At 49.8% G+C, this 26,840-nt stretch overlaps 2 protein-coding genes across 5 annotated transcripts in view; both read right to left on the bottom strand.

The window, feature by feature from the left end:
• Nucleotides 1-8,006: 8,006 nt before the first annotated feature.
• The window catches only part of ANKRD60 (ankyrin repeat domain 60), a gene marked incomplete at its 5' end in the record, with an annotated part of 59,979 nt that continues 41,145 nt past the window's right edge, over nt 8,007-26,840 (bottom strand). Inside the window, 3 exon segments of the mRNA XM_027086633.1 lie at nt 8,007-9,326; nt 11,497-11,803; nt 13,200-13,350. Coding sequence (XP_026942434.1) covers nt 9,022-9,326; nt 11,497-11,803; nt 13,200-13,350 — 763 coding nt within the window.
• LOC113609535 (serine/threonine-protein phosphatase 4 regulatory subunit 1-like) overlaps nt 20,799-26,840 on the bottom strand; it is a 9,095-nt gene continuing 3,053 nt past the window's right edge. Inside the window, exons 3-6 of one of the 4 annotated variants that reach the window (XM_027086896.1) lie at nt 25,670-25,790; nt 24,738-24,872; nt 22,206-22,347; nt 20,799-21,373 (exon numbers count right to left, since the gene is read on the bottom strand). In XM_027086896.1, the coding sequence (XP_026942697.1) occupies nt 21,216-21,373; nt 22,206-22,347; nt 24,738-24,872; nt 25,670-25,790 (556 nt within the window). In that variant the 3' untranslated portion in view covers nt 20,799-21,215. The remainder of the gene's footprint in view (nt 21,374-22,205; nt 22,348-24,737; nt 24,873-25,669; nt 25,791-26,840) is intronic. The other 3 variants (XM_027086897.1, XM_027086898.1, XM_027086899.1) reach the window with 3 other exon arrangements.

Here is a 26,840-nt window from a genome sequence, read left to right as displayed (position 1 = left end):
CGGCCTTGCCGAGCGCAGTTGTGTCGCCAAGCCGGATGGGCTCTCAGCAGCTTTCAGCTCTGATGCCCACGCCCTCCGCCCGCCCCCAGCACTTCCCTCCTCCCTCACCAGCCCCTCCTCTGCTTGTCTGCTGGTTCCCCTTTGCCTGAGCCCAAAACAGAGGAGACCTCCGGCCTCCCTCCTCTGTTCCATCCACAGCCCTCGCCCTCCTGGTTCCCTCGCAGATCCACCTGCTTGCTGACAACCCCAAAACAGGGGTCCGGCGAGTCTCTCTCCTGTGAGCCCACCCACAGCATCCCCGAGGGTGCTGACACCTCAAAACCTCAAACATACCCGCTGGAGGGGGTGAGATGGTGCCCCTGGAAAGATGTGTCCAACTGGAGCCTGTGAATGTGACCTTACTTGGAAAAAGGGTCGCTTTACCCCCTCTCCCATTCCCGCACCTCCAGCACCTGCCGGCCCTGCTTCATCCTCCCTGCCGTCACCACACTGGTTCGGCCACTGCCCTCTGGCACCTGGACACAGGCAATACCTCCAGTGATCTGATGGCTCCCACTGCTGCCCCCTACAGAACATTTTCCTGCAGGCCAAGCGGACACACGGAGGGCAGGCCAGGGGGCCGGTGCCGTCTCCCCCTTCCCAAGAGCACCACCTGACCTGCAACACAGAGGCCGAGGGAACAGTCAGATGGAGGAGGAGGGCAGGTCTTAGGGGGTCCGCAGCAAATCACCACTGGCAGAGGCCCAAGGGCGGATCTCCAAAACCCACTAAGTGCCTGGTACCCCCAACGGAGGGACTTTGGGGGCCAGGGGAGAGCCACACACAGCCCCTCTAACTTCCCCCAGCATCCCGGGCCCACCCCCCAGAGACACAGAAACAGCTGCGCAAGTGCAGAGCTGTGGAGGACAGAGCATAGAGGCCAAAGGCCCAGGGCCACCAGCCAGCCGGGGACAGCCCTGAGCTGGGGGAGGGACAGTGGAGGAGACGGTGGTTTCTACTGGGCCCAGGCTGGATTTTTTAAGACTTGCAAAAGATGGTTGTTGATTTATAGAAGTAGACAGCCAAAGGCTCTAGTAACTCCCTGAGGCAGGGAGAGGAAGCCCACAGGGTGGGTGTGCAGGGCGACAGCGGAGCAGCAATGAGACCATTCCCGACGGCCTGCGATCAGAGCGGCCCGGAGCCCCGTCACACGTGCGGGCTCGATCACGGCATCTGCTGAACGCAGGGGTGGATAGCAGGTCAGTCACCTCGCCTCATCGCCAGCACATCCATCTATCTAACAGTCCCGGGCTCCAAGCTGCAGGGGACCGATTCATTTCTTTTCAAAGGAAGTGGCTTTGCTCCCCAAGCCTCTGTCGCTGCGGGGCAGGAATAATAACACCTCACGGGGTCTTTACAAGAAGCAAATGAGATATCTTATAGGCCGGCCTAAGCGGACCTGTTGCATTTTTTTTTCATCATTTAAATAGAATTCCTAAACCAGCATGAGATGAACCAGGTATGAAATATACTGCAGTCTGCTGAAAGGTGGAGATAAATCATGAAGTTCTTTGAAGGTGTAATTTGGTAAAAATAGCAATTCTGATGAGAGCTCATTTTTAATCTCAGCCCCTCTCTGGGTGCCATGGCTTATACTTTGGGGAGAATATGGAGGATCTTGAGTTTAAAGATACCTAATTTAGCAAAATTCTTTCTTGTTTTTCTTGTTGCAGACCTCCTGGGTGATAAGACATTAAACATTCATGAGAGTTGCAAGGAAGGTCCTAGACTTTTCCTCCCTTTGGGGGGTTAAAAAAAATAAAATTTATCTCTAAAGCTGGCTGGCTCTTATTCCTGACCCTAAGACCATTGGTGAGCCCCTGGAGGAAGAGTCTTTGGGGGGCCGTATTTCTTTCTAAAATTCTTGTACCATTAATTTTATGTGAAAATACTACCCACATAGTCACTTTTAAAAATATCTTATGCAAAGATCAAAACAGCATAAAAGAATCGAATGTAAAGTCCTTGGGGTATAATGTCTAAAGGGAGAGGAGAAAATTAAATGCAGCAGGATCGACAACCTGCACAGGGGGCTCTGGACGGACTCCCGTCTGGATGGAAGGAACTCTCGGGCGCACCAAGTCCATCCGCGGTCTCGCTACGACACCTGGTGGCCGCCGCGTCCGCCCACCTGAGGCGGCAGCGCTCAGCAGCGCCACCTGGCGGGAGCCCTCGGGCTCACCCTGGGATGCCTGGAGAGTCCTTTTTCTAAACCAAAGACTGAGATTGGAAGAAAATGCTCAGGCCCCCCAGGGACCTGTCTTGCTGAGGCTCTGATACAAGCCGAACGGACGAGGAGGTGTCGGTGGGGTCTGATTACCTGCTCTGCATCCTGCGTTCTGTGCTGCCTGGTGGTGCCCAGCCCAGTGGTCCGTCCTGGTGAGGCTCTGGGTGGGCACCTCTGTGGTGCCTTGAGAGAGTGCCAGTATTTTCTGCGTTTTACAAGCAGGGAAAGGGGCCCTTAGAGAGGTAACCGAGGTCACAGCCGCCAGAAAGTCCTCCCAGGCCGGCTGGTTCACCCCTGGAGAAGGATCGTGGTCTGTGATCAGGCAAGTTTAATACTGTCAGGTGCTTCTTAGAACCATGGTCTAGGGTCAGGCATTCTCACTCTGCCTTTTACATGCTGTGTGACTCTGGGCAAGTTGCTGACTTCTCTGAGCCTCAGTTTCCTCAAATGAAAAACGGGCATGGATGGGACTAGACCATGCTCAGTGCCACACAGCACGAGCATCCCTGGGAATTTGTTAGAAATCTCAGGCTCTGCCCCCAAACTACTTAATCCAGGATCTCGCGAGGCAAAGCCCAGCAATCTGTGTCTTAATAAGGACTCCCTGGGACTGATTTGCGCTCAAGGTTGAAAACCTCTGGCCCTCAGGATTACTGAAAAGATTAAATGAGATAATTCATGCAGAATGTCTGGCCCGGGATCATTGCTCAATAAATGCTTGTTGTGATTCTCAAACTTTGGAGAGCTCAGGTGGGAGGTGGGTTCGCTTCTTTTCCTTTTTCCTATTTTTTTAGTTACAAATGTAGGACATGCTGCTAAACACAGAATTGCTTTATGACCCAGGGACTCCCCTCCTGGGTATGTTCTCAAAAGAAACAAGTATTCAGACAAATCTTATACACCCACGTTCATAGCAGCATTATTCACAATGGTCAAAAGGCGGAAACAATCCAAATGTCCATCGACTGACAAATGGACAAGCGATGGAATATCCTTCAGCCATAAAAACGAACGAAGCGCTGACACACGCCACCACGTGGCTGAACGCGGAAAACATCACACTAAGGAGCCGATACCTAAGGCCACATATTGTACGGTTCCACTTAGGTGAAGTATCCAGAAAGGGGCAAATCCACAGAGACAGAAAGTGGATTGGTTGGTGGTTGTCTAGGGCTGGGGGGGAGGGAGAAGGTCAGGGGGACTGTTACTGGGTCCAGGGTTTCTTTCTAGGGTGATGAAAATGTTCTGGAACTAGATGGGAGTGATGGTTACACAACACCGTGAATGCACTAAGTGTCATTAACGGCCAATTTTGTTATGTGTGTTTTACCACCATAAAAAAAAGAAAGAAAAGACAGGCCGGCTGCGATAATTCAGAGCTGTGTAGAGCAACCCCGCGGCCCCAAAGTGAGCAATGTTAAGCGTTTAAGCATCTTTGACATGACTCTTCTTTTGCTCAAGTAAGAATGGGCTTATGCGCACATGTATTAGATTTGCCTCCTTTTTAGAACTGTGACTCCATGAGCTCGTGCGCATCTCCTAGGCAACGCGCTGTGTGTCACTTAACGACACATCACAGACACCCCTCGCGGCTGTCCCTTGGCCTGGACATACAGATCAAGTCGTTTTTTTTAATAGCTGCAAAACGTGCCACCACCTTTCCCAGCGGTGGGCCTCTGGAGTGTTTCCAGGCACTCGCCACCAGAAGCAGTTGCCACGCACTCGCACACGCGCACCATCACGGAGTGGGGCTTCATCTCCGTGGGACGGACTTACAAAGGGGGGTAGCAGGGCCTTCTGAACACCTCCTGTCCGATCGAAGTCCGGCAAGGCTACAGGACTCTACAAGCTCCCCTCCACAGCACTAGAGAGAGCCGTGTCCCAGGCACCCGTGTACACACGCATACACGCACATCAGCACCAGGTGTTATCAGTATGTATCATTTTTTCCAATCGCATATTGACAATGCACACCCACCCAAGGGGTAGGAAGGGGATATTGAATTGCATCGATTTGATTTGACAGCTGGGGAGGTTGGCCTCCCCGTTACGTGCCCAGGTTTGGGGGATCCACGGACCCTCACAGGACATGATGAACGTTCTCCCCAGAAAAATGTGTGTTTTGTGGACAATTTCGGGGGTTGAGGCACAGAAGCTGTCCGGGAGCCCCCGTGGCTGAGCCCCACTCTTGAGTTTCCAGTGGGGCGCAGACTGCCGCAGCTCTGACATTTCCGGCGAGCACAAACAGCGGGTGTTTTTCTAAATGTTAATGGGTTTCTGTGCCCTCCGCTGGATGCTGGTGTAGTCAGTACGCACTGCAGAGGCAGAGCTGAGAGACTGGAATTTTCCTCTCACCTTAGAGCTTTTGTTTTCCTTTTCTCTCTCTCTCTCTTTCCTGCAGAACTGGCCCTGGATTTTTAAGTTCAGAACGACTTTCTGGACCCTGTACTTAATACTAAAATCCGCAAGTTTCAGGGACATTATTTATCTCCCACTCTAGGAATGATCAGTGCTGGACGGGGACCCTCATTGTATAAGGTTTGCTGAAAATTCATAAGGCTCTCTGGACGCCGGGAGTGTATTGATTCCCAGTGAGTAAACATTTTAAGCAAATTAATTGGTGGTAGTAATAATAATAATAATGGATACTATCTTTCAAGAGTCTGCTCTGTGCCAGGCATTTCATCCCTCCCATGATGACAGGGGCAGATTTTATTACCCGAATGTTACAGACGAAGAAACTGAGGCTCTGAGAGATGCAATTGCTTGGCCCGACGCCACCCAGCCAGCAGGGGAGGAAAATTCTAAGTGGGATCTGCTGGACGCCAAGCCCGGGCCCTTCCCGAGGACAGTTCCCATTGCTCATCGCAACTGGGCTGCGAGGGAGATGATGGGGGTCCCTGTGGAGGCGACAGTTTGCCCCGAGGTCACATACTGGTTAGGAGTGGAAAAAGGAAAAGAATCCCAGCCCACAAATATACCGAAAACAAGACGATGTTATTAAATCCTGGCAAAACACTGCTGCCTGCGGAAGGCTGCTCTATTTGTGTACTTATAAAAGCTCCCTTTTCGCAAAGGTCAGGGGGGAGTCTGACTTACTGACACCAAGCGGAGACTTTCCTCTTGTCGGAATTAAAAGGATTGAGAGCGATGTGAAAAGGGAATAACTCTCACCCTATGTTTCAGTGGCACCTACTGCAGCGTCAGGGTCAACTAAAGTTCCCTGAGGTGCCACCAGTGGGTGCCCTTCGCCTCCCCGGGAAAGTCTGGTTGGTGACTATGCTTCAGAGAAGGGAGCGTTCAGGCCCGAGATGGAGGAAGGACTCAGTGCAGCTGACACCCCCCCGGATGAGTCTTTGGAGAGAGACGGCCATGCACCCAAGCCCTGGGCAGAGCTGAGAGACCCCAGGCAGCCAGGGGTCCGGAGGGACAGCCAAGGCAGTTGGAAGCACGGTGGCGGTGCAGCTGTCACCGTCTTCCTTGAGCAAGCGGTCGGCCTCTCCAGAGGGGCTCCCCAGTTCCCAAGGGCTGTTTTCCAGGCTGACATAAGGCACACTGGTGAGCAGTGTCCCTGACGGAGGGGATGCTGAGGGATCCTTCTTCACCTGGCCGCCAAGAAATCCAAGGACGCTGGACAGCACTTTCCCGGGGGCACTGAGCTCAGAGGTCATCAGTCTCAAGGTGATCAGAACTTGAGAACCCAAGGAAGGCACCAAATGGTTCTCCTATTTGCCCCCAACCCCCGTCGATCATCAACAATTGAGCCCATGACTTCAGAAGGAGTCTTCAGTCCAGCTCTCAGACGAGAAGAGCTAGCATGTACTGAGTACCTCCTACCTCCCAGGCCCTCCCAACAACCTTAGGGACCAGGCCCCATGACCACCCTCCAACCTCCTGTACCTCAGAGCAGTAGGGAACGTGCCCAAGGCCACAGGGCAGAGCCACCAAGATGCAATCTGGGGTCCAAGCCCTGTGTGTCCACACTACTCCAGTAGCAATTCCACGCTGGCAACTGAGAGTCCAGCTTCATGGGAGACACACAATAAGGAGGAGGGCAATGGATATTATACTCAGACAACTGACAGTAGCTCCTTTCCGAGAGGAAGCCTGTCCGTCTCCACACAGAGGTGAGGGCCACCTGGGTGATGGCAGACCACCGCTGCTTCACCACAAAAGACCATCCCCAATACCTCGGGCCTAAAAGGATTTCAGGGTCCTACAAAACCGTTTGAGATCAACCCCTTTAAAAAAAAATGGACACTAATATGTATAAAATACACAATTCATGAGAACCTGCTGTATAGCACAGGGAACTCCACTTTGCTGTACAGCAGAAACTAAAACAACATTGTAAAACAACTCTACCCCAATTAAAAAAAAAAACATGTCTGTTGGCTCCAAAGCATGATCCCCAAAAACTTCAAATGTTGAATGAAATTTTCTGCAAAGTGTAAGATGATGGCAACCAATTGCAAATCAACTCTTCTGAGGCTATGGACATATTTTATTGAATAGGTGATACAGGCTTGTTTGAATATAACAGCTAGAATGTTAAGATCGTCTAAAAGGAAGAGCCCCCAGGACCTACAGGACTGTTTCAATGACCCTGCCACAGACCGAGCAAAATGTCACCACGGAGAGTTTGGAACTCACCCAATTGCCGGCCAAGTGTTTAGCTGAATTAGGGGTGACAAAGACAGAGGGCTTCCCTCCAAAGTTTGGGGGACAAATGTCAGGCAGCTGGCTCTGCTAACAATACAGACAGCAGAGCAAAGCTCCTGGAAAACACATGACTCTGAGTCACACCACTTGTTAAGTTAAAAGGGTGCCCAGGTCCCCCTGCCAACACACCTCATTAGCTAAATGAATTGACCCTGCTGGATAAGGTTATTTAATATCTGCCTATTGACTTTGGAGAACGTCTGCCGCAAACAAGATCTCAGTTTTGATATCGTTGATGCTGAGCTGTATGTTTTTTTCCTGATTATTTGTCAAACAGATCGCTGAGCTGGGTCCAGCCACGTCCACTGAGTGTAAAGCCACGTCACCAGCATGGCTCTTACTTGCCACGACAGCGGGAAATGCGGCCAATTAATGTAAAAGTGGAATCCAGTTCTTGGGATATAAGTCAGAAAGAAGGGCGGCTGGGATACAGGGCCATTTTCCAGCACCTTAAAAAACAGAACTTCGACGGTCGAGAGACTGTTGCCACACAGACTGACTCCGGAAGCTGTGTCAGGATATAGGGCTTCAGAGAAACATGTGTGGCCACGGGTGGAAGGGTGGACAACACTTCCCACCCGGCAACACTCATGGCCATTCCCGCCCTGTGGCTTCAGAGCCGTGGAAAGTTCCAGTGAGTCTTAGGTTGCTTCTACCCGTTTCCCCAGTGAAATGAGTTACTTTGATGATGGTCGGCACTCCCAGCCATGGCCTCAAATCTCCTACTTCTTTTGTTCCGTACGCCGACCTTAACATAATTCAAGCCAACGCTTAAAAATCAGGACTTAGGGCTTCCGTGGTGGCACAGTGGTTGAGAGTCCGCCTGCCGATGCAGGGGACACGGGTTCGTGCCCCGGTCCGGGAAGATCCCACATGCCGCGGAGCAGCTGGGCCCGTGAGCCATGGCCGCTGAGCCTGCACGTCCGGAGCCTGTCCGGAGGCCACAGCAGTGAGAGGCCCGCGTACCACAAAAAAAAAAAAAAAAAAGAAAGAAAGAAAAATCAGGGCTTAGATCAACAAGCCAGGTTTCCAGCTCTGGGAAGCTCTGCAAAGATCTAGCTGCCTTTGGCTCGCCTTTCTGCTGCAGCTGAGTCACGGTGCCCCCCTCAGACAAGGGTGTGCGTGTCAGTCCGCCCCAGCCTTCAGCCCTCCCTCTCGGCTCCCACACCCACAGGGCAGCTTTTGTGGGTGTCGAGCCCAGAGTTCAGCATAGGCACTGCCCCACAGTAGGGATGCTGGAGCTACCCCAGTTCTAGCAGGAAAGGAGAAAGCTAGCGGGAGGGGGGTGCTTGGACCTCTGGGGATGGGACAAAAGGAAAAAAGCAGCTCCCAGCTCGAATCCTCTCCCTTACGAGCTCACCACCTTTCACACCGTCTCCTCCAAATCCAGGGCCAGCTTATCACCTTTCACCAAGAGTAACCAGGCGCCCCTGTGGAGAACCAAGCTCTTAGATGCCCCCCAGGTCAGCCTGGCTTCTCCCCCCAGCCCCACCTCAGACTCAGGCAGCAGACCCCTCCAGGAAGGTTCAGGAAAACTTCCGGAACATTGCTGGCTTAGGGAGCATCTAGTGCCATGAATTTTACAAACTGAAATTCACAGGTCACACTGCCCACGACCTGGTGACGTTTGCCTGCGCTGGTTTTGTACCGTAACAACAGAGCTACTCTCATCACGGCTATTACCCCTATTATGCCAATGTGTTAGATGGTGTCCAGACCGGAGAGAAGGTAATTGGTTCCCATCACCCCAAGCAGCGTTACTGGATACAATGAACAAATAGCTCAAAATTAAAGGCTGGCATGGGAGCCCATTAGGTCTGTGATGGATTTAGGAAATGAACACAAACTCACCCACTTCCATCAATACCCTCCTCAAGTCATTTGCAAATAGGACAGATGGTTTCGTATCTGATTCAGAGGAACTGCCACGTTTCCCGGCCTTCCTGCTAACCCAGAGCCACTGGCCACCGTGGATCTGAACTCAGGAACGTTACCCCACGTCAGAGCTGACATGCAAACATTCCCAGGTGGAGCTACGTTTTGTTCTCCTTCTTGGATCCAAACCCGGCCTTGACTCTCTGAAAAGCCTTGTTCACGACAGGGTCCATCGGGTCCTTTGTCCCCAGCTTCACCATCCAGTAGAAGAGGAACATCCACCGCCTGCTCTAGCTGCGGTTCAGGCGGCAGGCGAGGGACATGGGCGTCTCCCCCTTGGTATCTCTGTCGTTGATGGAGGCCTCATAGTTGAGCTGGAGGCTGATACAGTCCAGCCGGCTCATGGCTGCAGCCACGTGCAGGGGCGTCCTGCCCACGGGGTATCTGCCCTGACAGTTGGCACCTGGGAAATAAGAAAGTTGGCTGAGGGAGGGCCCCCTGCCAGCAGGAGCCAACCCTCTGGAAACCCGTTCAAGAAGAGAAGCATGGGAAGGGCCGAGGCTGGGAGAGGAATGCTTGGAAGAACGAATAACCGAGTGCACGGAGGGGGGCACTGCTGCCCCCTCCCACCCAGCATCCAGCACTGCCTTCCCCCCCACCCCATGCTTCTCTTACAGCAGCCAATGACCTTCCTGCAATGCCTGTACCACTCTCCCGCTCAAATCCCATTGTTGGCATCTACCACCCTTGGGGCGATGTTCTAGGTCTTTACTGCTCTGTCTCACCCACCCACCCCCCTTATCACTCCAGCATTACTCGCCTCCGTGATCTTCCTCGCCCGCCCATGCTCCGCTTACACCAGCCTTCTGGCTTTATCCCGTCAGTATACCTGCTCCCTTATCCTGCCCCAGGATCTTTGCATATGCCATTCCCTTTGCTAACAACACTCTCATCCTTTTTTTTTTTTCTCCTGGGCTAACTCTATGTTTCTTAAGGTTTCATTCACTTCCTCGGGAAAACCTTCCTTAGCCCTCCTCCCCACAAAACCCCCTGCATTTGTTCAGCAGACATTCTGCATCTCCAGAACACACCACGCACGACTGACCATGGAATTAATTATTTGTAATAATTTGCTGACTTCCCTTCATAAACTCCACAAGGGCAGAAAACACACTTGTTTTGATCACGGCTGTTTTCATCCCCGGCACGTAGCATGATGCCTGGAGAAGACAGGTGCCTGGGAAATGACAGATGATGGGCAGCCTGACTCATGGACAGACTTCACTTCAGCTGAATTCCTCACTGCCTCCTGCAGATGGATGGGCTAATGACAGGTGTCCCATACGGACTTGTTGAATTGAATCAAATAGTGGGTAACAGATATCATGACACAGAAAACAAGGCAATTCAATTACATGCAGTTGACATTTCGGGAGCCAGTGTTTATGAGCTATGGCTGGTCAGTGAGGTAGTTTTAAATAGGTTTTCACAACACTTAGCCTCAGCCCTGGCGCCTCTTCAGAGCCACTGTCTGCAAAGGACAGAAAACTTTGCAAAGCTGGCTGTAATTTTTTAACTGGTGCTTTCAAATACATCACAGTTCCATCAGAGGGAAAATGACTTTTTATGAGCTTAACGGACTGCTGGGTTGTGAAAAGCCCATATTTCATCTTACAACAGGAGAAGTGCAGAAAACAGTGGAGGAAGGAGAGGAGAAGAGTCAGAAAAACCTCTACCCATCACAGACGTGGGGCCCCAGCATCCTGTCTGAGCATCTGAGATGCTTTCCCAGCTTGGTTGGTGGAAGTGGGGGAAACAACACAGAGAGCCTGGGCTCAAGGCCGAAGGCTGGGAAGGAGGTCTAACTTGGAGGCTAGTTGATATGGGAAACCCTCAGATGAGGCCCCCTCCTGAGCCCCAAACCATTGACCAAATACCACATTCTTCCTTTTTCCCGAGGAAGCCAGTGGCCTGGGATGTCTGCAACCGTCTACTGTTGGTGAATGGCCTACACCTCAATCCGTGGGCCTCCTTTCCCAAAAATACCCTATATCCAGGGAAGATAAAATGTACTCCCACAGAACCTCATGCAAAGCCCTTTAACTCGGAGACAAGGCAGGCTAAGGCTTCTATGTCTATGGACAGAGAGAGAGTGAGAGTAATTGCCCTTCGGTGGAGGAGAGATGAAAAGAGGGTTTGGGGCAAATTCAAAGACTTGGAGAAAGGAGACTGGCTAGCCTGCTAACCACCAAGGCAGGGATGCTGGTTTGGGGCTAGACCCCTCGGACCACTGCAGAAACGGGACTTCGGGTGGGAAGAAATAACAAACAGGATGGGAATATCCCCAGCGGAGTGTCTGGTCGGACGCAATAAACCAGGAAGCCCCGTGGCTTGGTGTCCTGAAAGGTCCGTCTTCCTGAGCCCCTGGCAAGAGAGAGGACACAGCCTCCGATAAGCACGTCCAAAGACCCCCTCAGACAGGGACTGAGTGGCCCGATGGGGACCTCCATTGGTGGCTGACAAACTTGGGTCCAGGAAACCATTACTGAAGGGACCAGGAGGCAAGCCGCTGTGTCCCCCTTGCCCTCAAAAGAACCCCACTCTTGAATGTCCTCGGCTGCTATCAGAATTACCGTGTTCTAGAAGGTACTGAACAGCCTCCGAGCGACCCCTGTGTGAGGCAACATACAGCGCCATGCACGCTCTCTGAGAAATCCACTTCTTCCACTGCTTGTCATCAAAATGCTGCGAATCTGTTGTTCGGTGGAAAGCATCTTCTGCAACACCGAGGCAAGACAGCTGGGCGAGGTAAACAGAGTCACGCACGTGCGTCTGGGTGAGTTCAGAAGTGCAGATGCCCCTGGCTGGTGGGTGATGGGACACTGGAGGAAAAGTTTGCTTGGATGCCACACGCAGGCTGGTGATGGGATCAGAGAGGAGCTGGAAACGAGCCAGGGGAAGACACGTAACTCTCTCTACACGTCCAGGAAATACGAATTTACCATCAGCCAGGCTCGGGAGGCAGGAAATTCTTCCTGTCCATGTTTTGAAGAGAGAAAATAGCTTTTCTGGGTGTCCAGAGGAAGGGGGTTACGGCTCTGAAGGAAGACCCCAGCCGACACGGCACGGCCTCCCCAGAGGGGCACAGGCGTCTCTGGAGATGTGATGGATCCTGGCCTTCCGGTCTATTTTTGGGCCCATTGTCTCCATTAACTTTTGGGACACTCTGAACTCTGCTCCCAGGTGAATAACAGCCCCGGGATATAATCATCACGTGGAGAATTAAGGCTCTGAGCACAGGAGGACGACTACGGACTACAGACGGGCTCTGACAGATAGGAACCCGGTCGCAGATGTGCAGCATCCGGTGTGGGGCGAAGCGGGATGTGAGGGGCCCCCAGCGGGGTGACAGCAATTCTGGCTCAAGAGAGGAGGGACTCACCCATCACCCATGTCCAGAGCAAGAGCCAGAAAGTCTAGGCACGGACACAGAGCCAGAGGGGGAAGCAAGGGAAGGCAGGGGAAGAGGAGAAAAGCAGGAAGGAACCAGAGGATTACGCAAGGAAGGGCCCCACCCTTCCTTCTAAGGCTCAGGCTCCAGGGCAGCAGGTCCTGGCCCCCCCTCCCCCGAGCCCACTCCCCCTTCCCAGACCTAATCCCAGTGCCCCTCCCGCACCCAGCCTTCCCTGACCCCCATCCCAGCCAGAAGTAAACTCTCTCTCCTCCACAAGCTCATAGCTTCTCATCCGAATTTATTTTCCAGAAAGAACGCGCACTTGTCCCCTTGTGTCTGAATGATTCATCTTCACTGCTGGGTAGACACCCTGATTTCCTCCTCTTGCCTCCCAACTCCCACCCCAGAGCCCAGCTGAGCACCCAGCTCAAGCCCTGGCCAAGAGTTAACGGCACCCACTGTGTTTCCAAGTCTCTCCCCCTTGGGTGAGAGCAGACCCCCCCAGAGGATTTTTTGCAGCATTGAACACTCTGGGCCACACGTTTCCAAGTGATCTGGCATTCTCCACTGTTAACTTAGGTTTTCAACTTTACAGAGTAGACACGTGAATAGAAAACGTGCTGCCCTGGGTCCTTTTGGGGCACGGTGAGTGGGTTACAAGTCACAGCTACGTGGACGCAGTGAAATCGCAAAAGCCAAACGGCAAATGGCAACACTCGACTTGATCATGATGACATGAGTCCTTGTTATCTTTTCCCTCTACTCTGAAACTTTTACCCAAATATTCATATTAAAGACTAAGTGAATCCCCCCCCTACACACACACACAATTTACAGCTGGTTCATGAAGTATAATATCCATTTAAAGAAGCATGAAAACACCTTACTGGAATCCCCTTCCACAGCCGCCAAAACCAGTTCCGTCCATCCATCATAATGCCAGATATGTAATGAAATAATCCCACCAGGAACAACATCGTGGCACCTCAGCGTAGCGTCATCCATCAAAATTCCTCCAGGGAATGATTTTTTTCTTTAAAAAGAAAAATCGGGCATTAAAGATAAACTGTTACATTGGTTTAGTTAAGAGATTACCTGACCTTGGGTATCACAAGGATAATTTGAGAGCCTCGAGCGCTACTCTCATTTGATGACCCCACATCCGTCTGTTTGTGGTTAGTGATGCTTTTTAGAAAATTAATTTGGCTTAGCTCAAAGAGAAGCCAAACCAAAAGAAAAAAAAAAGGCAACGAAAAAAAAAAGGCAACGATTTATAAGATTCTGTAATTGTAACTTGACCTATGGCAAAAAAAATACATGAGTGAATAAAAGTCATTTCAGGAGGCAAACCCTAAGTAGAGCTACTTGAACTTGAAGTAACTGTGTATTACAGATGTGGTGCAATGCGGTTATATAAGTTATAGATGTTAAACTAAGATACTAACTAATTCTGGTTAATGTTATCATCAGTTTGCTTAAAGAGGTAATAATGACAAAAATTTGTCGGATCTTTCAAATGGTAGTCTGTGGCAGCGTTTCTCAACCTTGGCACTCCTGACATTTGGGGCCAGATGCCCCTCTGCTGTGGGGTCTGTCCTGGGCATTGCAGGGCGTCTAGCAGCATCCCAGGCTTCTACCCACAAGATGGCAGTAGCCCACTCACCTAATTGTGACCACTGAAATGTCTCTAGATGTTGCCTAATGGCCCCTGGGGGACAAAATTGCCCCAGTGGAGACCCTATGGTAACATAAGCGTCTCAGTGACGTGGGATGGAAGAGATCCTTTCTCTGTTGGGGAGGTTCTCCCCAAACAGCCCCTTCCTCATATGAAAGAATGGGGGTCGGGGGGTGGATCCACTCACACTTCCTAAATTCAGACCCTTTGGGGCAGACCGTCAGAATTAGTAGAAGAGGATTGTGGAAAATTTTAAGAAAAATGCAGTTGTTTTTAGTTTACTTTTTAAAAGACACACACTTCTTCCTTCATGGCCACCTGTAACCTAGATGAAGGATAACAGAGTCATTTGTTATCTCCAATAAGCAGTGCCAAGAATGGAACCTCTCAACTCTGCCCAGGTTGGATTATCATTTATTCCGAGTAGAATTCATGAGTTTTTTGGTTTCATGATTGAGTGATTTCTAAGTGCCATTACCCAGCACCCACATGCTCTAAACCTCACGACGAGCCAAGTTCGTCCTCTCCATGTGCTGCAGGAGCGGACGGAGGCTCGCACGGCCAGCGAACGGCAACGCTGGGACTCCAGACCTGCCTTTCCTCGGCCGCCATGTGATGCTCACTCTAGATTTTGCTGGTACCTTTTAGTCCCCAGCAACTCCAGATGGTGGATGTAAACGCGGAATAGTGATTAGCAAATCTGTTAATTAGGGTCTTATTTGTGGTTCTGACACAGAGAATAATCAGTCATTTGCCTAAGTAAGACAACTCGAAGACTTCCTAACAACTTTGAAAAAAATGGAGCAAGGCTGTGTTTCCCTGAGAAACACAAGAGCACGGTGCACACATGCTAAACAGCTCTTAGAGAAATCAGAGCACATTCTCCTTTTACAGGCAGGCAGCAACCGCCTTCACCTTAGACAAATACTCATTACCACCGGCTAAATAAATTATTAGAGTTGACAACAGATGTGGAAAGGTGACCCGCCTCCAGGAAGATGTTCACCCCCTTTAGACTTGTGTCTCTCAGGGTTTTCACACTCATTATCTCATTTGATCCTCCCTGGCAACCTCTGAGGTGGGTAAAGAGGCATCAGGCTGGTTATGCATCAGCAGAAGCCCAAATTTCTTCTACTGACGTGCTGTACCTTCTCTCCTTCTCGTTTGCCGTCAACAGGAAGGACGGCAACCGAGCTTGAGAGAGGTCAGGCTTCTCACAGTTGCTAAGTGCTTGCTGAGTGATAGGATTGTGACATCAGTGTTAAGCCACTCCATCCCTTTCATTCCCTCTTAGCTTTCTTGAATTTATGGCTCAGCATAGCTCATCGGCAAAAATAAATTAGGGGTGCCGGACACCCGTAGTTCAGGACACGTAATTTTCGAATTACTTGTTTTGGAACTCTTACTAAGTTCTTCCACAGCTCACTTCACTTTTAACACATTAAGCACAGGTACATCTCTTTCCAGATAAAGCCTCAAAAATGCTCCAAAGCTCTTCCAAATACCCCTATAGCAAAGCAAACATATCGTGAAAAATGCTTAACCAATTTCCAAGAGGGCAAAGGAAAGGATTTGGGCCTTCAATATACCTTCTGAGTCTCCCGAGTCACTTCTGCCTAAAGGGGGACACGGCACTGAGAATCCTAGAGCTCACAGGGCTCTGCTTTACAGATTAGGAAACTGAGCCCCGGAAGCGCAGGGCCTGGGAACACGATTCTCATGGAGACCAGCTGCTTTCAGAGCTCTGTCTCCATGGCTTCCCGGTCCCTGCAGTATAACTGCAATCTCTCTGCAATATTGGCCGTTCACTTTCTCTGTGCAGCAGACCAGAGAGTTTTTTATATCTTCATTTTTCTTGAAGTGTTTTTGCATTGATTTCAACTGGGTGGGGAGATGTTGGAACCTGGGGACTTTGATCCTGTTCTCATATGCTAAATACTGTAGGGATCGGATCGGGACAGCCAGGTCCTCAGGCCGAGGGAAGGAGACCGATGGAGGGAGAGATGGGGCTCTAGGGCCCTTGCCCGCCACGGGGTGCCTCCCCCATGGGATCTGTCTGGACAGGGGGCCTTGGGGTCCTGATTCAGTCACAGTGAGCTTTGGGCACTGGGTTTCGACTCCGATTGGGCGAGCTTTGAGCTCCTGACGTCACAAGGGCGCAGCTTGAGATTCGAGGTTCTGATACGGACTGGGTCAGTGCCAGTATTCGGGGTTCAAACGTGGACAGGGTTTGTTTTGAGATTTGGGGTCCCAATGAGGGCAGAGTTTGCTCTGGATTGGGGTTCTGATGAAGGTAAGGTTTGCTTTCTGTCTGGGAGTCCTGGTATGGGAAGGGTCTGTTCTGGGATGCAGAGTCCTTCTGCGGGCAGGACTTGTTTGGGGATTTGGGGGTCTGATGTAGGCCTGGGTAGTGTTGCAACCGGGGGTGAGGAAGCAGACAGGTCTGCCCCAGGATTCGGGGGTCTTGACAGTGACAGGTTCGGCTCCGAGATCTGGAGTCCTGATATAGGTGGGTTTGGTCTAGCGCTGGGGGTTCTGGTGTGGATCAGGTTGATAAGGGATTTGGGTTTTCAACTACAAGCAGAGTTTGCTTTGAGTTTGGGGGCCCTCGTGTAGGCCAGGCTCGTTTGGAACTTTGGCTTCCTTACACAGACACGGCTGGCTTACACCTTGGAGTGCCGGTGTGGACGTGGTTTCTGTGGAGGTTGGAGGTTCAGATATGGGTAGACTGGACTTGAGTTTGGGGTCCTAGTGTGGGCAGTTTATCTCATGTCTTGGAGCCCTTCGGATGACACCTGGCTTCGGGTTCTTCTGTCGTCATTGTGAGCTTGGGAACTAGCTTTCAGGTGTGGGCAGAGTTAACTTTGAATTTGGGGGTCCAGATGTGGGAGGAGTTCACTTTGAGCCCCGGCATCCTTACGTAGACAGAGATGGCTGATGGATTGGGGTTCAGGTGCACAACTGGTTAAGCAGAGAGTGGGGCTAAGAATTGGATGTACCTGCTCTGGGGTCTAGGGTCATGATCTGGGTAGTAGGCTTCACGCTCTGGGACTTAGGTTTCTGTCGTGAGCCGGGGTCACCTGAGGATTGTATCTGAGGTTCAAACGTGCATATGGTTCGTGGAGAGACATGGGGTCCTGAGGAGGGCAGAGTTTGCTTAAGGCTTTAGTGTCCTTGAGTCTACACGGTTGCTGGGAGGACTTGGGGTTCGGATGGTCACATGGTTAGCCTGGGGATTGGGGGTTCAGTCTTGGGCAGGTTTGTTCTGGACTTGGGGTCCTTGCACAGACGTGGCTGGCTGGAGGGCTGGGGGTCCTGGTGTCCTACAGCCCAGCACAGGGACTTGACGTTTAATTCCATCTGGGTCCTGACATGAGCAGCCTTGCCCGAGGTTGTGAGGTCCCGCTGAGGACAGGCGTTTCAGACTGGAGGTCTCGTGTGGCACTGCTGGCTTTGGGACTTGGGTCCCTGATGAAGACGTGGGAATCTGAGGTTCTGGTGTTGGAGGGCCCTGCGGCGGCAGCGTCTGTTTCAGGACTTGGGGTCCTGACGTGCACAGGGCTGGGCTCAGGTTGGCAGGCCACACTAGACGGCGGGCTTTGGGCCTGGAGTCCCAGCGCAGGCAGGGTCTGCTTGCGGATTAGGGTCTTGCTGTGGACAGGGTCTGCCTGGAGATTTGAGGTCTAACGTGAAGCTCGGCTTTTCTGGAGCTGGGAAATCCCTATGTGTCCAGGGTTAGCTTTTCCACCCGGGGTTTCACGGGGGTGGGGTTTGTTTTGACATCTGGGGGTCCTCCTCTGGGCGGGCTTCCCTTCCCCCACTGCGGGTTCAGAGGGGACTGGGCGCCCCGGGTCGAGGGAGTACGTGGGGCCGGGAAAGGGGTCGGGCAGGGGCTGCCTTGGTCCAGATACTGGAGCCGCTGGAGGCTGAAGGGGATGCCGGCTATTAGGTCCAGCTCCTCCTTGAGCTCCCGCACCGTCATGTCGCTGCGGCAGCCTGTCACTCGGAACACCTCCCCGGAATCCTCCAGCAGCACCTGCATGACGAAGACGTCTGAGGCCAAGTCGAGCGCCAGGCTCACAGCCTGCGGGTCCCCGACGCGGCTCCGGCCTCGGGCGCGGGGCTGCGCGGGGAGGGGCCGCGGAATGCCAGAGCCCGCCCCCCGCCCGTCCGGCCCGCCCGCATCGGGGTCTGGGCGAAGGGCGCCCCCTCGACGGCCTGGCCGCCTCCGCCGCCGCGCGTCATCGCCACCCCCGCCGCGGCGGCCCCTCCGGGACGGCCGAACCACCAGCGCCCGCAGTGGGCCGACGGGCCCGCCGTTAACCAAGGCGGGGCTCCACGTGGACGCGGGTGACGTGTCTGCGATAAGGGGAAAAGGGCCCGGGCGCTTCCAGAATACTGGGAGGATGCATTGAGACCCAACCAGAGGCCTCGCGGAGGCCGCGCGCCCCGCAGACCCAGCACGGCCGCATCCCCGACTCCTCCTCGCCGCTTCCGAACTGCTCTCACCGTCAGTTCCTTGAACTCGGAAGACGAGGCGGCTCGTGGCCGTTGTTAGGCAACTGTGACCTCCTCTCCATGTCTGTTTAAAATACAATCATTGCACAATTCGGGGCCAACTACCTGTAGGAATTATGCGTGAATAATGCTCTAAATCATCTTTGCATGCGTCGTCTACAGAGGGTGGTAAAGTGCAGGCTTTAGCCATGCTTAAAAATCGTTATTTCTTAGCATGAAGGAAAAAACCAACATGGCAGAAGTATGACCCCTTTCAAGCCGATCTGGGCCCAACTTGACAGTGAAAAAACCTGATACTTGGCCACTCCGGAAGTGGGAGACAGACCTTCCTGAAAATTTGCAAAGCTACATCAAAATCCGTCCATGTTGAAAACGTTCTCGAATTCTTGAAGTGAGAAAGGCGCTAATGAAAACACTTAGCAAGGAGGAAATGTCCACTTGGGGAAAAGCTGAGATGGTTCTATTGTTGAGATGCCTTTCAAGGCAGCTGTACCTGTGAGAAACTATCTCGTGCTTTTCCATTAATTCACCGGAGGAGGCCGAGTGCTCAAGAAAACAGGAAGCTTACCTTCAGTGGTCAAATCACAGACACTCAACACTGCACCTAAGAACAGTTAATACGCGAAGACCTAAACTGGTGGAGAAGCTACAGGAGAGAACAGCAAGGGCAACCAGAACAAGCTTGGGAAAATCTCAGTTGTTACCAACGAAGAATAAAATGCAAGCTTTCAACATACTTTCTGCAGAGAAGTTAGTCATAAAAATAGCTTTCCACTGGAAAGGCGTTCATATTAGATTATAGAGGAATTTTAACACATAAACTGAAAATTTAAAGGTTAGATTATTTACCAAAGAGTCTCAACAAATCTCTACCAGCACATCTGATTCAGGAGGCAAGTCCTACACATCACACCACCAACTGATTTGTCTTTTCCTTAATGGAAAGTGAAGCTCTGCACAGAATACAAGATTCCAGTTGGGTAATTCTACTTGCTGCTAGATCAACAGATTTTAACATGATAAGCTCAATTTCTAGGCAATAAAAATAAATTAAAAATTGCTTGCTGCTGAAGCAAAACAATACCTCCGTCTATTTACTTTAGACAAGTACTAAATACAAGATAGACTGATTTTTTTGTGTCTCATTATGTAGTCTCCAATGTATTAACGTCACTCTTTGCTGAAGTTGTCAAAATGCTATCCTGGGTTGCAATGTGAAATTCTCATACATGTGCCTTATTTTCTTTGGCACGGTATAGATTCCTTCCTTTCTTTTTAAAGAGTCAGCCCAGTGGAATTTGGGGGAGGGGAAAACATCCTGTATACCAGGAAATTCAATATATAGCTCCAGAAATTTTATCTTTTAAAAAAAAGAAAAGAAAGATAAGAAAAAGATCCAAGGGAAGAATGGAGACAGCTGGCGCGCCCTTTGCAGCTATAGCTCTGGGACCCCAAAGGGGCTGCTCTTTCCTTCCCTTATGCTTGCCTTTGAGAAGATACAAATAGAAACAAGAAAAATAACTTCAGCATACATGTATGCAGAATTTAATCAACTGTTTATAGAGCCTTGAGTTATTAACTAATGCAAAACCTGTTTAAATTCTAGAGTATCTTTCCCTTAGTCTAAATTTTAAAAGCACGAAATCTAAGTCCTGTGTACTTAGATTTGAAGAGTATCATAATTTAACCTCCCAAATCACTGGTATTTGTGGCCAACTATATAGAGTGATCAGAACTATGACTTCCTATTTTTTGTTAAGATTCTAAAGCATCAGATATAAAGTCAATATCCATGCACCTCAGTGATCAATTTCCCCCCACCCCCAAGTTCTTAAACAAATGATAATATAGCCATATAAGAATGAAAATCTTTCTGCTCTATGCCTCTATCAAAGGCCAGTACCTATCTTTACGGAAACAGTTCCTGCAAGAAGAGGAGGGAGTGAGTGCTTGAGGAAAAGTTCCGAGTACAGTTTACAACAAACGCACAACGTTAGAAAGGCTGCCGTGAATCAGCCCTTAGCAGATTTCTTTAACTATCACATTTTTCAACAGTAAACAAATTGGGCTATATTTGCAGCCCAAAGTGCAAAGCTCAAAGTGGAGCATAAATTTAAATGATGTATTTGTTCTGTTCACTGATAGGAAGCTAATCTTACATTAATATATCTTCTTCCTGTCAAGAGTTATTTACATATGTACAGTATTTCAGTTAAAAATAATGCCATAAACTATATTTTATAGGAAAGCATGAGGGAAGCCAAAATATACAAGTCTATCAAAGACTCAAAAGCTTCTAATAACGTACTTTATTTCTGGGGGGGAGGGGTTGGCTGGGGGTTAAATAATATAGTCTGTAATCGAGAAAACAAACCGCTCCCAGGCAGTCTGATGCCATGGAGGTCCCCCCCCCCCCCGCCACCCTCAGTGAGCCACCTGGTTCTGCAGCCTTTTAACAGATTTCCTGATCAGGCAGGCAGGGGCACAGGAGCGCAGCACAGGCCGGGCCACCTGGGACTCCTGCCCATCCCAGCAGTAGTTCCCGTGAGTGCAGATGGGAAAGGGGTCATTTGAACACAACAACATCAGAGTTTCAGAAATCTGTCCTCCCTGGGCAGGTATGATACAATCAGTTCCCCTTCAAGGTATGGTGAGCAGCATATGCCACACATGAAATGACCAGATTGTGAGTGACCACAGACTGGTTAATTCTGGTTTTCTAGCATGGTAGTGTCTATACTATTCCGCCGCTTTGGTTCTAGGGTGGCAGAAAAGGAAACATCTTGGTTCCCGTCGGACTGCAAAGCTAAGACAGTCTCTTCAACGACTTCAAGATGAGGGTTACCGGCATTTCTAAAATACACTAAAGAGAAAAAGACATGAAATTGAATCACATGTGCCGTGAACTGTGTTCAAAAACATACTCTGGTTTGGTTTTTTTTTTTAAACCACATCTCAGGACAATAAACCATTTTTCATAGAGTAAGTCCTTTAAAATGATAAAATTGCTTGAATCAAAGAGTATTTCCTAAATTTTAAAGACAAACTTCTAAGAATAGGCATGCATATTTTTTCAGCTATAACTAAAAATCTTTTAATATTATCTTTTCCTCCCTCCAGTACAAAAGAATTAGCAACACAGAACACAGGCAGTGGGGAGCAGGTTGCTGGACAGATGGGGTGGAGGATGGGAGGGAAGTGGCAACAAAGGGCTACGCAGGGCAGGAGATGAGATGTTCTCCCGAATATGTGGTGTAGACGTGAACTATACAAGGGACACAGTCTTATATTAAGTCCTGTTCAGGTTTAAAATAACTGACTAGGTTGGGGTATAAACTTTTTCTGACTGACCACAAAATTAATACGATTAAAAACTGACCATAGATAATGCTTAAATTGACTACCTTTCATAATCTGTCTCTGTCATAACTTAAAGTTTATAAAAGTTTCCCTCATTTCTAGAAGACTATGTAATATTTTGCATTTCAGTATGTTTATTAAATAGAAAACTGAGCTATCTTAATTCTTAGTCATTTTATAAATAACATAACGTATGCAAAAAAATTAACATATAAATTTATATAGTAGATCTGAAGTACGCTACCACACAATTTGCCACAACTCCCTAAAGAGGAGATCTGGCTGCTGCCTGATGAAGTTTAAAATCTGTAAGCTCAGAAAAATGGTCCGCGTACCCTTTTCCAACAGTGTCTGTTTTAGAGCTTTGGCTAGCAAAACCCTTACGTTTGGCACAGGATCTGATGCAAGGCTTACAAGGCTGGGGAGTAAGTGTTCAACAAACTGGTCCACAGGGGTACACTCCTCGCTCACCACTGCCTGTGATGAAGAGAAAGCCAGAGCCGGAAAACAGACCTTTTTCAATAGTGATGAGCACGGTTTTTCTAGAAACATCCACTTCTGTAATTCCAAAGAAGTAATTTCAGGATCTTTTGGTCTGAGGAGTGTGTGTGTGTGTGTGTGTGTGTGTGTGTGTGTGTGTGTGTCTGAATTTTAAAATCTCAACCACCGAATTTGGTTAGAAACACAGTTAACACTTTTATAATTCATTACCAAGCACTGGGGTACAAGTGGTGTGATATTCGGTGGGGAAGTCAAAGGCTTTGGAGTCAGACAGGTGCAGGTTCAAAACCTAACCTGGTCACTTCTAGCTTCGTGGCCATGAGTAACTGGCTTCACCTTTCCGGGCCTCGGTTTCCTCACCTGTACCATGGAGTAGCAACGGGGATGGCAAACCATTTTTGCAAAGGCTAGCGTAGCGCCCGCCAACAAGGGTTGGGAACCTTCACGCCTGTTACTCACCAGAGCTCAGGCTTTGAGGACAGGGACCACGCCTATCACATGACAGCCAAATCCCAGACCCCAATTCAGTGCCCGGCCCTCTGTGAACAGCTAGCATTTACTGCTGCTCTACTTACAAAGAGTCGTACGTGGATTCTCCCATTTCGTTCTCATAGCCGGCCATGGAAATCAGACTGAGCCTAGTTTTACAGGTGAGTCCGATGTTGTGGTGACACCCAAAGGCTCAAGACCCACAGGCAGCAGCAGGTGGAGATTCCAAGGAAGGAATGTGGATTCTAAGTCCTGCAGCTCTTCCCACTACCGGGTAACAACAGCAGCTGATACGTAGTAAGTGCTCTCCGGGTTCCCGGCACCGTGCTTGGCTACTCGGATGCGTCAGCTCACTGAAGCCTCAGGGCCACACCAGGAGGCAGGCCCGTACCCCGGGAACTCCATCTTACAGAACACGGAAAGGCCGGGCAGAGAGGGTGCTTCGCCCAAGGCCACCCAGCAGGGAAGTAGTAGACCCAGGCTTCAAAGTAACAGAGTCGGCCCCCCAATCTCCAGGTTGCGACGCCTCCCTGCATTTGAACAGGGATCCATGTGCCCACTGGGAGGTTCTCCTGGCTGAGGACACTTTCCTTTTGTTTGTGGTATTGTAGGTTTTCTAAAGCTTTAATGAAGGCACACCAAAAAACTGATTTTTCTCGAACAAAATTAGTTGGTGCCTTTTCCTTCTGTTTCATCGCGGATCGTCTAAATCTCAGAAAAAGAATTTAAAAATAAAAGCAAAAATATCTCATTTACCCTTTCTCTACAAAATAGTGGGCAGCACTGACTTCTTCATGAAAGTCTGTGGTATCAGGCCTGTGCTTTGTGACTTTGGCACTGACCCTGCCCCCTACTGCCCTTCTGCAAGTAGATGGCCAAAGTACCCCTGTGATACCCCTGCGGGCCTACAGGGGGCCCTGGTGAGTTCCTCAGTAGGGAGGCCGGGTGGTTCCGGGGGAGGGAAAGGGGGCTGCTGCGGGGCCAGGGCTCAGGTAGAGCCCCATCACAATACAGTAATTTACTGTATTACTGACAAAGCCGGGTGACAAGTACGTGCAGGTTCATTCTACTGTTCCCTCCACCTTTGTATATGATAGACCGTGTGCATGAGAAGAAGTTAAAACTGTTAAAATAACAGTTCAGCAGAAAGAAAATCATGGCTTTACACTTCCTGGGTGACCCTGAGCAAGTTACCTAACCTCTCTGGGCTCCAACTCCTTCAGCTAGAACAACTGGTCTAAAAGTACATGGGTGCACTGAGCTCAACACCTGGCAGACCTTACTGTTAGGAGCAGGTGTAGGACGAGATGCCCGGCACACGGAGGCGATCCAAAATGACAGCCGTCCTCCCCAGCCAGACATAAATCATGCCCTCACTTCCAAGATGCTAAGTAGAGAGGGCGATCTGAGGGGTTGACCTTCACCTGAAAGAGACGAAAGGTCCCCGAGCTGCCCCACTGCTGTGCCCCTCACCCCACCTTCCTCCCTCCCTACTGCGGCGGGCGCAGTGAGGAGCAGCCCTGCGCTGGACATGACGGGAGCATGGTCTGGGCCTGGCCCCCACCTCCCTGGATGGAAAGTGCCGGCGAGCAGGGGGTTGTTCCTCTTCCGTCCCCAGCATCTAGAGCAGGCCTGGCACACAGTAGGTGCTCAGTCACTATGCATAGGATGACTGCACAGAAGGGCTGGGTAACCCTGGGCAAGTCCCTTTTCCAAACTGGCTTGTCACAATCTCCTGTGAGATAAGGGGGTTCGGTCCGCTGCTCCCCAGGTTCCTGGCTAGTCCTCCGGGGCTGAGATTCTTTGCCTGGTGCTGTGTGTTGATATCACACGGCAAACATATGTCAGGGTAGATGCTCCCCCCAGGCCCTGCTAACCTGACAAATGAAAGCAAACGCTTGCCTTCCGACCCACTTAGAACAGTGCCGGAACCTTAGGATGAGTTCATTGATGAAATTTAACCCCAACGCACTTTCACTGTTGGAATAGAACTTCTGCAGAATTGCTACAACCTGTGAAAAATATTAGAAGAGCGAATTTAGAATGCTGCCATCTACTTGGATTATGACTACGACTCTACACGGAAACTAGACATTTTGATGCACCCTTCCACCTTTAAGACGAATTTATAAGCACGCGAGAAAGTCATTTTTGTTACAGTGATCATTAGAACACAGAGGAAAAAAGATGTTTAAATATATGGTGATACACACACACACACACTCACACCCATAAAACCCTTCATAAAATGAAATGTAATAAGGGACTGGCATTAGAAAAATACATTATTCTTAAGATTCCAAAGTTTAGAAAATGTCCCCTTGCATAACAACTAAATCATTACCTTTCAGAACATGTCATTTTTATGAAATTTTAGCGCCATCAGAGTACCTTAGTAAATATTTTCAAATGAGAATTTTTTTCCTCAGTATTCAGCTGGTACAAGCCCACATAAAACAGGTTCGGCTTTTCTTTGCTGGAGTTTTTGCTCACTAACTACTTTTCTACAAAACCGTGCTGGAGAGTCAACCCAATCTGTGTTGAAAAGAAACACTCAGCCATTGTTTAAAGGGTTTCATACATAAGGCGATGTATCCACAATTTTCATCACTCAAGTATACTGCTTAACAAAAGAGCTATCTTACATACTGATAAAACTATAATACAGTTCCTAATTTCAAAACTTAAAAGCTGCTTTCATGGGTAAATGGACAAATTAAGCCCAGAAAAAATAAAGAAGTTAAAATGGAAGAAACATAAATATTCCTTTTTCTAAAAATCATAAACAGAAAAGGTCATGATTCCTTACTAGCTTGAAGGAGATCCACCGAACTTCAGAAACTTTATCTGCACACAACTTTAAGGCAATATGCACGAAATAATCATAAACAGCATTGGGATTATAGAGTTCCAAAATCACTATCAGCTGTCTGAAATTTAAAAAAAGAAAGAAAGAAAGAAATTGTTTGGGGGGTGAAAAACACATTATCAACCTCTCTTTATTCTCGTTTCATTTTATAGATAAAAATAGCCAGGCTGGGAGATCAACGGAAGCAGAAAGCTGAGTGAAAATGGCCACGCAAAGAAAATTGGGGGAAAAAAATCTTAACTCTTCATCTCTCTCTCACACACAAATCAAACAGAAAGGAAATAAATTAAACTTTGTAAAACACAGGCTGAGAAATTTATGAATAGGGATTCAATATTTCAACTTTAGGTTATCAGTTCGAAAGCACATAAAACTTTAAAAATCAGATAACATAAAAATAGCCAGGACGCCGAAGTTCCCAAAGATCGCCAGATCAAGGGAAAACACATGAGATTTCACTGTCTCCACTGTGCTCCTGACGCTGCAAATTAAATTTTCTGCTTTTGCTGGCCGGCTCACGCACTGTTCACGAGCCTTGTTCAATCCAACAAGTTCCACCTGGAGAGAACGGGAGCACGAGCTCTTTACTCCCAGGGAAAAATTCATAAGATGGCTGGTGGGAAAAACCTACTACCAAAGCTTTCACTGTTTTCTAAACGGCGAAGGGGAGAAGGGTATGAAAATAAATGGCATTATTTCCACACTGGCAAAAGAAAGGAAATGAAAAAGAGATTGGAAGGAAGCTAGAACCAAAAGCCAGGGGTGCCGGTGAATACGTTCATATCAAAAAGCACTGTTTTCAGAAAAGTGATAGCCCGCGCTCGGAGACAACGCCGTCGGGCGAAGCGAGCCGAGCCGAGCCAAGCCGGCCCGGCCCGGCCCGGCCCCGGCAAGCAGGTCATCGCAGCCGGCACCGGCTCCGGCTCCACACCGTCCCCGTCGCTGGTCCCGGGTCCCGGGAAGCTGGTCAGCCGGTCCCCAGGCCCGAATCCATCCCCGGCCTCCGGCCCCAACCCCGTCCCGGGGTCCCCAGTGCCCGGTTCCATTCCCATCCCCGGCCCCGACCCCATCCCCATCCCCATCCCCATCCCCATCCCCATCCCCATCCCCA

This window comes from Aethalodelphis obliquidens, unplaced genomic scaffold, assembly GCF_003676395.1.
Source record: "Aethalodelphis obliquidens isolate GAN/ISIS:26980383/991018 unplaced genomic scaffold, ASM367639v1 scaffold57, whole genome shotgun sequence".
NCBI lineage: Eukaryota > Metazoa > Chordata > Mammalia > Artiodactyla > Delphinidae > Aethalodelphis > Aethalodelphis obliquidens.
The sequence above is the reverse complement of the archived record's forward strand: the minus strand, read 5'-3'. Positions and strand labels throughout refer to the sequence as shown.